The sequence below is a fragment of the Drosophila melanogaster genome, chromosome 2L (genome assembly GCF_000001215.4).
Source record: "Drosophila melanogaster chromosome 2L".
Classification (NCBI taxonomy): Eukaryota; Metazoa; Arthropoda; class Insecta; order Diptera; family Drosophilidae; genus Drosophila; species Drosophila melanogaster.
This window is the reverse complement of record NT_033779.5, coordinates 4,759,136-4,775,968: the sequence shown is the minus strand read 5'-3', so window position 1 is coordinate 4,775,968 and position 16,833 is coordinate 4,759,136. Positions and strand designations below refer to the sequence as shown.

Here is a 16,833-nt window from a genome sequence, read left to right as displayed (position 1 = left end):
TGCTCCATGGTGACCACTCAGCTCGTCGCTTTGCCGCCGTGAATTTTCCGGAGAACTCCACTTTGTCGCCGGAACGAAGGCCCAGTGTATTGCCCGCTAATTGCCTAAAATATTTAAACCTGTAATGCCTCAACGTGGCGCATGTAGTGTGTGCTGGCTATTTTAAATTTGATTGTACGGGTAAATATTTGCCGAGCAAAATGCCGCGGGAAAAAGAGGCGAGAAAGCTGTTGGTTGTGGTTTTCATGGTTTTCATGGTTTTCACGGTTTGTTTGTGAGCACTGCTTTCGTTTTTATTGCATTTTACCGGTCGCATTGCCATTGGTATTGCGCTTGCATGGTCGGCACAAAGTGGCTTAGCATTCGGCACTAGTCCATTTTTGCCATTTGCAAACAAAATGCGTTTTAGGCTCTATCTCTGAGCTGCAGAGCAGCCAAACAAAAAATCAATAAAATCAACAAGCAAATATTTTGTGCATTTGCCCACAGAAAGCAACTGAGCAGCGAATATAAAATATGCAAAAGCCAACGAGGCGGCGTAAATGCGGTAGATTTATTTTTACTGAGGCCAACAACAGAGCCGCAGCATAAAGCACTGGCTCAGGTGCGGCTGTTCTGGCTAAAAATATATATTGGGCCAAAGAACTTCCTGCATGAATTCCATCCATAGAATCTGGTAACCCACAAACGGAAATAGAGTTTTACACCGGAATTTTTGGCATTCTTTTAAGCAATTTTAGGGTCCTGCTTAAAAGACAATTTCCAATACCTTTTAATATCATAGTGTAATATAGTGTATTATATTCTGTACTTCTACAATAGAATATAGAAGTGCATTTAAAAATCTTTTCTATGCCCTGTTTTGAATGTCGCAAAGGCAGGGAAAATAACATTTAAAAGGCAAAATAAACGCTGGTGGCAATAAAATATTTTGCCACATCCTCGATAAAAGCTGCGCTAGTCAGCGCTTAAACAAATAAATATTTACACTACAAAAATATCTAAAAAAAAATTAACAAAATGAAACAAAATAAATGCAGTTGGAGCTTATATTTTCATATTTGTTAAGCAAGGTTTTTGGTTTGATAAAATTTACAAGTTCTCTCAACAAATGTCATATCTTTTTTAGTTGTTTCTTGCACCTCGACTGTTGGGTTAGGGTATTTTTAAGGAAATATTTTTCATTTCGATGGGGTAAAAACGACAGAGTTTTACCTGCAGCCCCCATTGATATGCATGTACGGATTTATTTATTTATTTTCGCCATGAATTCTGACTAAACGCGATTTTTACGCTCGAAACGGAGCGCAGTTAAATGGGCCAAGCGGCTTTTACCGCGTTTGATGTACGAGCAAATCGAATCCAACATTGATAAAAATTTATGCGAGTTTTATCAAGTGTTTACGAGGCACGAAAAATAGGTCGACGCCGGCATGCAAAATCCACACGGCAAACGCCGTCGAGTCCTGCGTCATGTAGCACGTTACGTATACGCACCGGCTGTCAAATGAATTTAAATTTAAATTTAGGGCTTGTCAGTTGCCTGTCGGGTTGGCTCAAGTGATGCTTATTGTTCTTAAACAAAAAAAAAAACACCCTCTCGAAAGCGGCTTATCGAATGTGTAAATTGCGTACGAGTATTTAAAAGGGCTCTGGGACTTTGGAAAATAGCCAAGAAAACCGAGTCGGTTACTCTGGCAACTGACAGACGCCCAGTGGGGGGGGGGGGGGTCGGTGGCAGGTGGAAAGTGGAAAGTGGGCGGAGTTGGCGTTTTCCGATGACGCACGTGTGTGTGAGCCTTGAACTTTTGCTCAACTTTTTCAGAGCCCTCTCTCAACGCGTCAATTAAATGCTTATTAAGCCTTAAAGGCTGAAAGCTGCCGCTGGCACACCTTCATTTTGTATGACTGACAAAACTTTTCAGCGATTAGCGCGCCATAAGTAATTTTCCAAACAAATCACAAGTTTCGAAACAATTTTAATGGATTTCCTCAGAGCAAAAACAGAGTGCTGATCACTCTTTTGTCAGGCAAATTAAGAGCAACAAACCCGATTCGATTTTGGCCACATTTTCGCAGTACTGCCATGACAAAAGTGGTTCGTCCTGTTTGTTGTTTCACATGCTCGACTCCATTAACAATATGTTTTTCTTCAACGCCGCACAGCCAGGCATATGTCGCTCCACTTTTGTGTCTGATGTTGCAGCTGCAGTTGCTACAGTTTGCTGCTGATGCTGCTGCTGTTGCAACAGTTGCTGCGTCGGCCGTGTTTGCGGTTGCCTGCAACACCATGCGATCCGCCCAGAAAGCCTTCGAGCCAGCAGGGACATGTGCCCAGCCAAGCAGCAGCCTCCAAAAATGTGCATTCGCTTGGAAAATTAAAAAAAACTTTAATGTGTTTATATTTACAGCATATTCCTGCGGTACGACGACATCCAGCGCTCTGAAGCTCACAAAATATGCATAAATAATATTTTACATATATTTTTCCGTTTTTTTTTTGGGTTTCAATAATGAAGTCTACCATATATGACTAGTCTTTAAGAACTTGAAGAAAATGACTTAGGAAGTTTGAAAACTTAAATTGTATTAACTTCTTAAAATCCTTCATAAATGAATAAGAGAACAAATCAAATATTCTAATGATTTAAGCTTGTGTATACAAAATATAAGCTAAATTTATAAAAATATTTTTTAAAGCAAACTCCTTTTAATTCTCAGTTTATCCCGTGCAATTCATTGGCTTCGTTTCAGCCTAACCGGTATCAGCCATGTATTTAACAGTTCGAGCCCATTTAATGGCTGCCATTTTCTGGCTCAACTGGCCAATGGCCATTGGGGTAATTTAACGTGGCTCGTATGCTGAGATTTTTGGACGTGGCCAAAGTGGCCGTTGGCCATGTTTACTGTTGCTCTTGGCTGGTACGATTTAGCGCCTGGCGCCTGCTAACATGGTGCCCTGGGCTCGAAATCACACAGAGAAACACAGAGAAACAGGACATCGCCGGCTTAAGGAGATAAGGCAGGGACCGCAGCCAGGCTGGATTTATGCAGCCAGTGGAGATTCCGTTGGCAAGTGGCAAAGGATCTGCACTTTAAGGCCGCTCCGGAGATGCAACGCAAGTTATATTGTTGCTGCATGCAGACTGGCGATTCCGGAGCGGCTTTTCATTTAAATTTGGACGCATATTTTATTGCAAAATGCCTTTAGGCCCGACACACTTGGCTAGGCCAAAAAAGGGAGCGTTGCATGACTGCAATTACGCTCAAGTGCGTTTAGCCATTTTATTGCAATTGCAATTGCAATTTTCATTTTGGTTTACAGTGTGCCCAGTGGAACCGGCTTCACACACACACACGTTCAAATATTTTCAGTCCTGTCAAAAGCGGCTTAACTAAGTGCGACCGAGTTTTGCTTAATGCGCTTTCAATATCGAACCAAACTGAAATTGGTGCATGTGTGTGCAGATGGCAGAGTGTTTCGGTTGCCAAGTTCTTGATAAGACGGAACCAGTGCTCGGTTTCCTTCGTCCTTTTTGCAGGAAGTGCGCCAGGGTAGCCATAAATTTTTCGCCTTTTTCTGCATAAATAGTAGTTTTGTGCAGCTTTATGGCATACGGGGCGCAGGATCAGGACGAATCAGGATGTGGCATTGCAGTGGCAAATGCGCTTCAGGAAATTGCGTAACTCGAGAGCCAAGAGTTTTGTGCGAAAACTTGACAAGGAATCGGGTTACATCCCCAGGGTGGGATTCGTTTCGGTTGCATAATAATAATGGAAGAAGAATGTCTGAATTGAAAATTAACACAGCTTGGTTAAACAAATTATTCCATGTTTTCGTTTCTGTTCAAGTAACAATTCAAGGGGCAATGTGGCAAAGTGGCAAAGTTGCGGAGAAATCACTTCTTTGTTTCACTTCTCTGGCTGCGTTGCATTGTTCTTTGACTAATCGCTGCTAATTCCAAAACTTGGCAGCAGCTTACAAAAGCCAGATGACAGGCATCATAAAGTTTTGGAAAAATACAGGACACTGTGTAATTTTCCCAATATCCACCAGAAACTGTAATTGCATTTTTCTGGGACACATGCTTTGTGTATGTTTGCCTTTTTAATTAGAACCATTTTGCGACATTTCATTAAACTAGAACGGAAAACAGAAAAATTGTCAACTCCGTTTGCTGTTAGTGTAGGCAATGTGCCAAGTGCATTGCAAGTTTGCTCCCCAGTCACAGCAGACACTAAAAAGTTAACTTTTGAGAACTTTTAACGAAGAGCCGAGCAGTTGGAAGCCTGAGAAGGACACTGCGTGGGAGTTGGCTCAAACTGCAAAAGGATCCTTAAGTTGCTCCATACGGATGAGGCATACACGAACCGAAGTTGCTTGTTGTGAAAAATGTTTAGCCATTTCCCTCTGCTTTTGTGATCAACTTAATTAAATTCATTTAACTAGCGCTCACATCACGTATACGCCCCGTCGACCGTGCAATTAGTTTCTGCCACGAAGATGATAGATTGCGAAAGTTGCGCTAACCACTTACGAGCCCATATATTAACTATAGCAATATTAGCCAGGCATAAAACAGATAGCTGCTAATTTAAATATCCTGTGGCTTCGACTGAAAGGCGGAAGCGGCAGCGTCAGCCATCAAAAACAAAAACAACCATCGATGGCAAAGTCTAATTAAAATACATAGTAGTTGGAAAGTTTTTCTCCCTGCGGAGCCTCTCAGCCTTCTATTCATCCTCGTTTTTTTTCTGGTTTGTGTGACTTTTGGGGTGTAAAATCAATAGACGGCGTTTAATCAAATTCTACTTGAAAGAAAACGAGCTGGAGAGGCAGCTAAAAGCTGCAGAGGAAAAACCTTGGCGCAATCAAAGCCTCCAGCTCCTTGAGACCACGCCCCATCACCTAGATCAGAGTAGCAATTTCGTTAATAAAACGGCAGAGCGGCGAACTCGAAGCTGGCAATAAAATTGAAACTTCGGAAGGGAAAAGGAAATCTGGCTGAGGAGATTCAGTCTCTTGTTGCTTGGCTTAGCCGATTTCCCAATGATGATGCAATTAAAATCCCAATGAAAGTAAACCATCAATGCACCCAGATTAGGTCACAGTCTACAAGTTAAGCGCATTTACAAAGGAAACCACTTTAAGTGGCATAAGCTAATTGCAATTTGCCACGCTTGCAATTCATTGCATTTATCCATCCATGCACATATCTCGATCTAACATTTACGATTATGCGATGCGAAGCTTTTTGCTAGCGTTGCTAAATTTCCCAGCAATTTCCCTATTGAAGTTGCATAGTTTTATGTTTGACAAATTGCCAGACGATTGGTTTAATAGCCGGCTGAGCAGGCGACAAGGACGCCAAAGGACTCGTCCTCCGGCTTTGGGTTTGCCTTTGCATTTGGCTCTGGGACGTGTCTGTAATTGGGGGCACGGAGTGCATATCAACAGAGGACATTGTCGGGACGTCGCCATTTTGTCAGCTGCAACGTGGCGCGCATAAAGTTTTGGACAAGTTATGCGCCTCCAGAGAATGTGCAACAATGCCTCAGCCATATACATGAGATCTGCAGGCAGGAAAATACAGTAGCCATTTCGAAACGAATATTTACAAATGTTGTGCTTCAAGAATGTACTTACTGTATGCAGAAGTCTACTCTATATATTTATATCAGTATGAATAAACAGTTGAAAAACGGTGAACCCTACATCATTCAATTTGGGTTGTACAGCCTTTCACTGGTTATTCTAGAACAAAGTAGCAATGATTTTTCCCAGTGCAGCCAAAGTCCACAGCTATAACCGAATCCTGAGCCGTTGTAATAAACTTTGTTTATAACGCGTCGCCGGCTGGATTGTGCAAACATGCAAACGTCGAGGGAAATGCATAGCTGAGATCGCCGAGCCAATGGAGAGGCGGAAAAGCGGAAAGGCAGCTCAGCTGGGCTGCCAAGGAAGCGGAAGTCGAATGCACTGCACACTATCGGAGCAACACACCAACACCACTTTGGCCACCATCACCCACCACCACCATGAAGGCTGCCTTCGAAATGCGCATTTTGTTGCGCTGGCTGCGCTTGTTTAACGCATTTTAACTTTGATTAACGACTGACGGCCGGGAGCGAAGGGTACCAGGATACCAGAATGCCAGGATGCCAGGATGCAGCTGAAATGTTTGCATTCGGTGCCGCTCTCTATCCCCACAATCATCATTGGTGCTAACAAATTGCATTGCGCAGCATATTTCAGTATTTTGACAAGTTGAAAGCATTTTCTACTTAAGCCATCATCATCATTGACTTGCACGAACAAATGAGAAGAATAATTCCCTTCGTAACTAATGCAAATTGTGACCTATAAAATCAATCTTAATCGATTGCTGAAGGCGTGATGACACTTGGGGAAATTGGCTTATTTATTAGCACAATTTATCATTTGTATTCTACGCAGGTTAAACGATTTATTGCCATCCGTATATCAAGTCAGGCGTGTCCCATTTATCCCTAATGAATAGAATTTCTTCTCTCATATTTATGTGATTTTTTGTTTTTAAATCATCAAATTCCTCGGTAACGCCCTTTTAACAATGGCAGAAATTCTCCTAGTTGCAAGCCATTTTTTCATCCAACTCGTTGACCATCCCAAGCATTTTCATTGCCATTGAGAGGTGGAGTTTTGCATTGGTTTGCTTGCCCGACTGTTTTCCGAGCAATTAATTTCATTATTTTTCATCTGGCTGCATAATTTTCATGAATGGCAAATCGAGTCGCTCGACGAGCTATCAGCGGGATTTTCTCGCTTTTGAGCAGCGCTAGAATGAATGAAAATGAAGGAAAAACTCCGCGCCGCATGCTGTGCAAATCGTTAGCGCTGATTTATTATTTATTGCTTTGGTTTTGGTCCCTGATTTATTCTCGGCTGATAGAGGGAAAAGCTGGCTGGAATGGGTTGGCTTAAATGCCTTGCGCTTTTGTTTCGTCATTCCTGAAATTTTCTTTGTTTCTCTTTTTTAAATGTTGCACTATCGGAACATTCAATCGGGTCATGCAATTAAATGATTTATCACATAATTTATTGTTCTGCTGCGGGAGTTGAGCCCCGGGGAAAAATCGTCGCCCATGTATGAAATATTGAAAAAATTCCAGATATATTTTATGTATTCAAATTGAGACAATAATTACGATTGAATAACTATGTATTTTTAATAACTGATCATTAGATCGTATACTTTTTAGTTAAACCCATGGGCATTTCAGTTTTGTTGTCATTTGTTCGCGCTGGCTGTTGGCATAAATCGCAGAGGATTTGCATAGAACATGGAATGAGAACTGTTTAAATAACTAATAATTATCTTGTCGGCTTTCGCAGAGCTTCAATGTCATTTGATGCCATTCTGCTCGCTATTTATATGCATAAGCCGCTTAGTTGAAATTAATTAACATTAACAGCCGCAAAAACAAGAGAAACACGGACTAAGCTGAATCTAGCAGCCTATTTAAATATTTATTGCACGCCTCCGCTGCTCGTGGTCGTTTATTTTTAATGACATTGTAAGCCCAATCAGTTATTTATTTATTTACCCTTTTTTTTTCTGCACATTTGTATTATGTATAAGTGCAGCCATAATCGCAGCGTGGTGGTAAATGCAATAAACACGGTGTTTGTAGCTTTTTCGCATTAAATCTAATTTGATAGGCTTTGTGCAAATATTTGCATTTAATCTGTTTGGATTGTTAATTAAATAAGCTCCTATTACATACTGCAACAAAAAAATATCAAATTGCATTTCAATGACAGGCGAACTGTCAAATGTCATAAACAACTGAGCACGCTTAAGTAAAAAATGGTTTGTTTAAAACATTAAAACTGAATTTGATTATTAATTAATTTGTTTATCCAATAATAAGTTATAAGTCACTTAACCAGCAGAAAAGTTCATGCTAAATTAATGTCGAAGGATTTTATTATATAATTTAAATATCATTATTAAAAGCAACTCTACGAAAGTTTGAATGCTTAAATGCGTATTTTGCGAGTTGTCATGAGTTTTCGGAAATATTAATATGAGAAAAATAGCTAAGACTACTCAGCAGTTGAGCAACTTTCATATTTCATTAACCACATCTCCTTTGTTTCACCCACCGCCACTCAACTTCTGAAGTCCTCTCGAAGAGCTCTTTCCTTCCCATTCTCTTGAACTCAACAATGTTCATATATTTCCGTGAGAAGCACAAAGCATACTTAGGAGCTCGAGCGCTCCATTCGATGGCAAGCTGGAGGCCCCGCAGTCCAGAAAAATCAGGAGAAGATGGAGATGCCCGTGGCGCTGCGATGCTCCGCTTAATCAGCACTGGCTGCGGCACATAACTCAGATATGTGGGATAGGAGCAGCCGGCGATGGTGCCACCCATGGTCCTGGCCTTCGTGCCAAAAAGAATAGCGTTATCCTGGCTGGAGACAAGGAGGCAGTGCGCCCGCTGTTGCTTTTATGCTGTTCTGCACTTTAATTTTAAAACAAATGCTGGCGAAATTCGACACAGTTAGACCAACGGAGTGGAAAAAGAGATACAGGATAAGAGAGAGTGAGAGAGAGAGAGGGTGAAGACCACAAAAATATCCTTTGAAACCATGCATTTCTTTCCTAAACTATACCAACTATCTAAGTTAAAAAAATGTGTATAGTTGAAATGCCAATATCTCGAAACTATATAGTGTCCATGAAATAGTAGTATGTAATTCTCAAATAATCTACATTTTTAAATTCCCAACTCAACTCACCATTTAAGTGATGAAACACCCCATCTTATATGGCTCACACCCGTTTGAATATAAAATAGCTTAAGAGCATTGAATTTCTTAATGCGGAGAATATACAATTATCGACTTTTCTCCTTGCAAGTGGGCATCCAGGCGTGCCTAAATTGCAGTTGCAATCAAATCTTGGGGAAACCGCAGGAGCAGGCCACACTTACAGAGCTGTCGCTCACAAAATTAACCACAACAACTTGCATTGCTCACACACACATCAACACAACCGCACACACTCACACACACACTCGAATGGGATTGAGAATGAGAATTTCGTATTACAGGATCGCATCGCTGCGGAAACTTATTAGATTAGCAAAAGGGTGTGGGCGTTGTCACCGAACCCCTTTTTGCTTCTCGAGTGGATGCAACAGGCTGAATGTTTGACCAACGAGCTGTCCGACCACAAACAGCTGTCAGTCGGGCCGATGCCATGTCCTGTGCTGTGTCCTTTGATGGCATGATTAAAGTGAGCCCCCATCCATTGGCAAATTATAAGTACCCGCACTCAGGCTAATGACATGCCTTCCAACGAAAAGCTAAGAGGGTTGGGAGGGGCACGTACATAGTATATAGTTGGCCCGGGAATGATGGATGCATATATAAAAAGCCCGCTTAGTTGGGGTTAGCCCCGTCCAGCAATAGATGACGAATGGCACTGGCCATGGACATCCGTATCCGCAAACGTACGAGTATTCCTATGCGCAGCTCTCGCAGGCAGCGCAAAAAAGCATGCTATGAAATTTTATTTATGCCACTTTTGGGGCTGCATGTCACATGTGCACAAAGGACCATTGTCGTTTGCGGGCCACACAAAAAGCAAGTCGCATTGAGATTGACGAGATTGAGACTACACTGATACCTAGTATTTATTTAAATTGATCTAGCTTTCCTTTTTGTTAAAGTTTCAGTTGTGCAAAGAAAAGCCTTTATTATTTGTCATATTATATAGTAGAACTTACAGCAGATAATTTGTGAAATAAAATTTTGCATCACTGTCAACCTGATTGCCATTACAGCAAATCCCATATGCAAAAAAATACGTTACTAATTTGAAAGATGTATTAGATTTCCAGCATTCGGAGATTTGCAGCTCTGCTGTTCGGTGGTCCGGAGGGAAAAGGGGATCGGAGAACTATAAATTTCATTTGTCACTGCAAATCCCCAGAGCGGCTTACAATGAAGTTCATTTCGCAGGCAACGGGGCGAACGAGAAAGACATTTTTACGTAGTTTGTGGCAAAGTCAAAAACAGCATAATGCATGTCGCACACTCGTACAGAGTCACAAACACACTCACATGCACACTCACATGGATTCTCTGGGTGGGACAGCTGACACAAAAGCCACAGAGAACAATTTCGATATTTTCTAAAGATTTAAGCGCTTCACAAGCGACTCACAGCACAGCACAGGACAGGACAGGACATGGCAGGACGAGGGCAAAAGCTGTCGACAGCTTCGGTTACATAACTCTCTGCTCCTGGTCGCCTGTCTATTTGTTTGCCATTTAAATAAGCATACTTTCCGCTGGCACAGAGAAGGGCGGAAATAAATATGCAAAAATAAAACTAAAACACATTCATATTCATGCGACTAACCACAGCAGTCCGACATTATTACTCATGTTTATTTGCTGTTTGTCTCCTGCAGGTACGTACAGTAAGCCAAAGGTGCGGCATACCTATACCACCTATACTATACCACCTATACTTCTGCTCCTAAGTGGCTCACTCCGGCATTTGCATACGGAGGCCGATGTATCTGTTGCTCGGTGCATATGTGTCTGTGCGCCATATGGGGCAGCCCTTGAGTGTCTTAAGTTCCGGGTAAGTGGGAACTTTTTCTGAATTCCAGCAAGTGGTGGCCCGAGTGGTTGTCCTGGCAAAGGGGTTTTTGCGCTATGAAATGCATGTGGATACGCAGACGAATTCCTTGCACACTCACACACACACACACGCACAATAGTGACCCCAATTGGTGCCCAGCTTGTGGGTGAAAATGGAGCGAATTCTCACTTTTGCATATGTGCTTCGAATGTGAATAAATTTAATTTACCACTTGACTTTAAGGTGCTGCGACTTGGCTCGGGGAATGCAAAAGTCAAAGGGCAGCCACTCAGGTGGAAGGATATCACAACAAATTCGTAGAGAAAATACAATTTGTTTTGGTTTTCTCATAAATATTTATATACAAGAGCTTGTGCCAAAGAAAAGGCTTGATAGTTGATTTTGTTTTGGCATAATAAATCGAGCACATAAATGATTCCTACACTGGACTGATCGCGTCTAAGCAAAACTATTCATATTTCATGTATACAGTGTATACAAAGGATACAAAGGATTATTGAGCAGCAGGCACCCGGATGTTTTTTGGCTCGTACCACAAAACACCAGGGTGGCAAAACACCCAGTGTTTGTGTAATATGTATGTAATATGTAATCATTAGACATTACAATGAGTCCTTTGGTTATTTCGATATTTAAAATGTCCTGCGTCAAGCTTAGTATATCCTTGCCAACGTAATTAACCCACTTGCACGGCAACTGCACCGCTGGCGAATTGCATGCCACTATGGTGTGGCAGTGGCCACAAAGAAAAGCGCCAAAAATCCGCAAACGGCGTGCAAAAATTTGCTCGCTTTTAATGGCTCACATTGTCGATTTTATGTGTGTGTGTGTGTGTGTGTGCGTTCATAAGAGCCTTAACTGACCAGCAAAAGCAAATACGCACGCACCCACACTCGCACACCCATCGAGGCAAAGGATCGTCCAGGACGACGCTTTAAAAAGCCATTTCGGTTTGCTTTACCAGTTCCTACCCCTTTTTTTTTGTTGTATACTCTTTGTGGGGAATCCTGGCATCGGCAAGGATGGATGGCACATCGTTTAAAGCGGCCACAGCAGCTGGAAAAAACGTTCGGCGGATTATAAAACACTTAAACGATTTTAAGCGCAATTATGTTGGCAGTAGCACGTAGCGGCCACCCTTTCCGTTTAATTTTTGAGCACTTGCCAAGGGGTTTTCTCATTAGGTTTTCAATTTAAAGGTGCATTACGTTGCTTTCTTTTTCATTCGGTAAAGAAGGGTATATATTATTAAAACAACAAGAGGGTGCCGGCGAAGAGCTGCCGGCAGATAACCTGAAACAACAGCAGTTGCAAACTCCGGACTGCCGTGCAACAATTAGAACGTCAGCTTACCGGAAAAAAAGTTTGCATTCCATTTATGCTCGTTGGGATTTATTTACGGCAAAAAAGTTGTGGTTCTAGTTCTGGTCAGCGTTTCTTAAAGGCCAGTGGACCGGCTTGCAGGATGAGAATGGTGGCGTATTGTGGTGGTGGGGGCAGGTGCAGCATCCGCTGCCGAGTTCGCTCTTTTGTTGCCACAATAAACTTCCGGCCTTAAATTTCAATTGCCTGGCCGTGTATAGGTGGAAAACAAAATGGCAGACCGTTCGCCAAGTTATCCCTGCAATGGCTTCTGACATTAATTAGCCCAAACATGCACCGAAAGTCCAGAGTATACTTTACCAAGCTATTCTGATCCTTAAAACTGCTTACAAAATAAGGAATTGGTACAGTTTCTGATCTCATAGTAAAGAAACATAATAATTTAGCTAAATGTATTTATTTGGCTTGTCAAATGGTGCAAGTTTATCGTCATCAATATTATTACATTGAGGACTGACAATCGTTTGGGTTGACCTGTCGGTCATCAAAACATTGCAGGATATGTTATCTTGCTGTGTTTTTTCGTCATTCTGCTTTCTGCTAAACAACAATTTCCACCAGGGTCTACTATTGGATTCTATGGGCTTCTCCTCCCCACCAATGATCTTGGTGCCTTTCGATTTTCTGGGTTTCTTGTTGATCACATCTCGCCTTTTTGTGACTTTTCTGGCAGGGCGCTTTCGGCCGTAAGTCGATGCCTTGGATAAGTGCATCTTGTGTTTTTTTCCAGATTTTCTGGCCCGGTTTGTTTTTGGCACATTGGCCCTATTTAGAGGAGCTTTTCTCCTGGGCATCTGATAATTCGGAGACAGGGCTATGTATTTCAACATCGGACCCAGGGGTCTGGGAAACTCATCGCAGCTGGACACAGGATCCTCGAGGGATATTCCTACTCGCTTCGGTGGACTTACAGATTTCGAATAACGAGCCTTGAAGTTCATATTGATGAAAAAAAATTAATTTAGAAATTTTCAACTAATGTCTGTCCGTGTTGAAAGTGTATATAAAACTGGAAGTGTGTGAGGTGAAATCAAAAATGAATGCAGGGAAAATGATTGACATCATAAGCATGGGTAGTTTGACAATAGCATTTAATTTGCAGTATTAATTTCAAGCATTTTACTTTATTGAATTTTGATCAGCTCCTTGAAGAGAAAATGTCAAATGAAATGTTTTGCTCTGACCAATTGCATTCATTTGCGGCCAAATGCTGGCAAATTTGACAAGGATTCCGCACGGCAATTTATCGCATGTCCTTCTTGAGTTCGCTCTTCGGTTCTGCACGGGTGCGGCGGCTAACTCTATATAATGGCAGAAAGTTCACACTTCCGTTGGCTGAACTTTGTCCACGGGCGCAGTCGGGCGTTGTTGTTGTGTCTGCTGAACTTTTGTCCAAATGGCGGCTCTATTTGCTATTTGTTATTTGTTATTTGCACTTGCAGCAGTGCTAAATATATTTCAAACAAAAGCTAAACAAACAGCTGACAACGGCAACAACGAATGTCAGCCGGAAGGAAGTTCAACTTAAATAACGGATATTGGCTTAAATAAACAATGGCGTTCGACGGCGTCTCCCTCTCTCTCTCTCTCTCACACTCTCACTGTGTAGTTCATTCCCTTTCTGGTGGCTTGTGCTCTATGGAAGTCGCAAAGCGGAAGTCGTCTGGCCTCCATTTTGTGGTCGGAGCGCTTAAGTTAACCCTTCTTCTTGGCATTGTTTGGTCGATGAGTGCAACAGCTGTGTTTGTGCAACTTCTTCGGCAGGCTTAATTGCCTGTTAATTATCATAGTTTCAGCTCGTGTGTACACGTATCATTCGCTGGGCTCCAATCTGTCCGGTTTCTGATTGTATTTCCTCGAAAAAAAAAAGAAATACCTCTGCCGTTGACACGTGTGCCTGGCTGTGACATGCCATTGATGGAATTTAACAACTGTACAAATATTTGACATCCGCATGGTTCACTGCCTCCGTCTGCCGTTTGCCCTCCATGGGACCAATCCCAGAACAAATCGGTCACTGGCGCGTGAGAGGGCGAAAATTGGCTGCATTTCGGCGATTCGCAGCGGGAAAAAATTGCAGCTTTTCGCCTACAGGTGAAGCCAATATTAGTGTTGCACGCATCATTTCTTTTGGTGCACAGTCATGGAAAAAAGTTGCCAAAGCGCTTTAAAAGTTTGCCAATTAAGAAGATCAACTCAATAAGGAGTAGCTATGCGTGTATGTTTTAACATTAGAAAACAGGAGCTGAAATGCTGAAATATTTAAATTCGAAATCATATCAATGACTAAACAGTTATCTCACCGGAAGTGTCCCTTACAATGCTGACTTTCTAAGCGAGCAGTTACCTATTATTTGCAAACTTCACTTCTAAGTATGCCTAGATAAACAAATACAAAACGGAACTTGAAAGTTGCTCCTGTGCAAAGGAAGTTAGCTACTTATAACGTAATTCCCCTCTCACTTCCGCTGTAAGCAAGTCACAGAGCATTCAAATTATTTCCACACCCAACGACTGCGATGGCGACAATGTTTGCCCAGGCGAGCAGGCAAAAAAGAAATGGGTGTGAAAAAGAGTGCAGAGGAGGAAAGGAGATCGTGCAGCCGGTAGGAAACCATTCGGTTAGGTAGTCTGAACGAATGCCCAACCGACGCTAAAAGGATAAGCGCATTAAAGCATTTACTTTGCAATTGCAATGCGAATCGGGTTGGGAATCAGGACGTAGCGCATTAGTACTTACATATATATGTGTTTGTATCGGAAGCGGAGGGCACTAGATCTGGCTACAACAAGGACATCCACATGTATGCTGGAGCACTATGCCAGCAGCCGTTCTTGCCCATGCCCACACAAAAGCGCAACAAACATGCAACAAGCCTCGGGCAGATGGGCTCCAAATGCAGCTACAAAGGACAAAGGGCACATTGCACTTTGGACCCACTTAATCCCGCCCATTGTGTTAGCCTTATTATGACGCCCAGCACACAAGAGTCCTTCCAGTTCTGTTCCCTCTCCCCCTACCCTCCAGAATCCAGTTCAATTTGAAAAGAGTGGAAAAAAGAAAATTCTGGCAAAGCCTTGACGACAGTTTTATGCTTTATCAGCAGCGGCGTCGCCAAAGCTGGAAAAACTTGTTTGTTTTTCCTACGCTTCGCCTCCTGTAATGAACGGCATTGTCTGTTTGCTTTGTCTGTTGGCGGAAAAAGAGGGCGTTAAATGGGGGTTAGTGCAAAGGGGTGGTAGAAAAAAGTCTTTCGACTTTTCAGCCGCGTGTGTTAAGGTTACACTTTGTTCGCTCCACTCGCGACCAGACGGCGCCAGTCGACCCTCAATGGCAACGAAAGCAGCAGCCAGCAGCCAGCAGCCACATCAACCTCTTGGCATTGGCCATTTGCCGGGCCAATTTTTGGCAACCATTGGCAAATCGATAATTTCACCATGAAGTCATATTGCTACAACTAAAACATATTTAAAGCCAAATCGAGTGTGGGCAGCGCTTCCAGCAGGAGGCTTCTGAATATAAATAGGTTCTTGCGTAATGGATAAGAGTCCTGAGGCGTGGAACTCATGAAATGTCCTGAAGTATTAACATTTCAATGAATGAAATGGGTCTGACATTTAGTGTGGCATAATCTAAAGCAAAGCTCCTTAATATGATTGATTGAGTTAATATTGTGCTTAATAATATTGTTGCGCTGAAAATCCGATTATCTTATTTTTACTTACAATAAAAAAACAAAAAAATGCATTCAAAACGTAACTTTTATCCCATTCACATCGAAATGGATGCAAAAATGCCTTTAAACCATCTCGTAAGAGAATCGACTGCTGCATTTAATTTACTACCAATGATAATTCGATTTATTTGTGAAAATTATTGAAAGTGCAATAACTCTGCTGGCAATGTTTTAATGATATCACTTAATGCGAATAAAAGCCCGTTTGTGAATAGCTTATTGCAACGATGCAACAACGATTACCCGGTGTGAAATGGTCTTTGTCGGAATTAATTAAAAATCCTTTTTTTTTCAACTTAAATCAAAGATATGTACGCCTGCCAGCTGAATGCCACACAAATTGGCTTGGATGAAAACTAATTGAATTTAACAACATTATGTGGCCGCTGTCGGTTGGCTTTAATAAACGAGCTGGCAATCAACTGGACACTCAATCAATTTGCCCAAACAAAACCTAATTATGCTGTGCAAAAATTGAAACCCAATAAATCAATTTAATGTCGAAGAACATGCACATGGCCAAGTTAACCGTCTTTCCCTCATTTAAGTTGGCCCAAACTCGAGTTTTCTAGGTCACGTCCACAGAGCGATATTTTTCCGCATTTTTTCTTGGTGAGCATCGCTGCTTCCTATTTTCCCAGACAAATGGCGTCGCACTTTGGTGGCGCCACTTTTTGTTGCCCCTGTTGTTGTCGGCAACAACACCACCACCACCACCACCACTGCTTACCACTGCTGCCACATCCAGCACTCGGGGATGCCCCAGAACCGGGATCCACCTCGTTGCCCGGCTGCTTGTCATTGCCAATTTTTAGTGCAGCCATTCCTTTGGCAGCCCGGCTGGGGATAAATCCAGCGGCCCGTTATCGGGTGTTATGCCCCACCAGGGGACCCACCCGGATCCGTATTGATTTCCCATGCCAAGGCTCCTTTTCAGGCATTAAAGTTGCAGCCGGCGAAAGCGGCAGTGACATGGATAGTTATACTTATAGTTCCGTTTGCAGTCCTCGAATCCATCAACAGCTGTCAAATTGCTCTGGCCATTCATG

At 42.3% G+C, this 16,833-nt stretch overlaps 2 protein-coding genes across 3 annotated transcripts in view; one reads left to right on the top strand and one right to left on the bottom strand.

Annotated features, from left to right (window-relative positions):
* fipi (factor of interpulse interval) overlaps window positions 1-16,833 on the top strand; it is a 59,453-nt gene that overhangs the window by 18,076 nt on the left and 24,544 nt on the right. The gene's annotated exons all lie outside the window — the stretch shown is intronic.
* On the bottom strand, window positions 12,018-13,074 carry CG42523 (uncharacterized protein). Of its 2 annotated transcripts, NM_001273116.2 has the most exons (2): window positions 12,348-13,074; window positions 12,018-12,285 (listed from the first exon to the last, which is right to left on the bottom strand). In NM_001273116.2, the coding sequence occupies exon 1, from the start codon at window positions 12,986-12,988 to the stop codon at window positions 12,434-12,436; it is 555 nt and encodes a 184-aa protein (NP_001260045.1). In that variant the 5' UTR covers window positions 12,989-13,074; the 3' UTR covers window positions 12,018-12,285; window positions 12,348-12,433. The 2 variants fall into 2 exon arrangements, with proteins under 2 accessions (NP_001260045.1, NP_001162872.1); NM_001169401.2 differs by lacking the exon at window positions 12,018-12,285 and having other exon boundaries at window positions 12,432-13,074.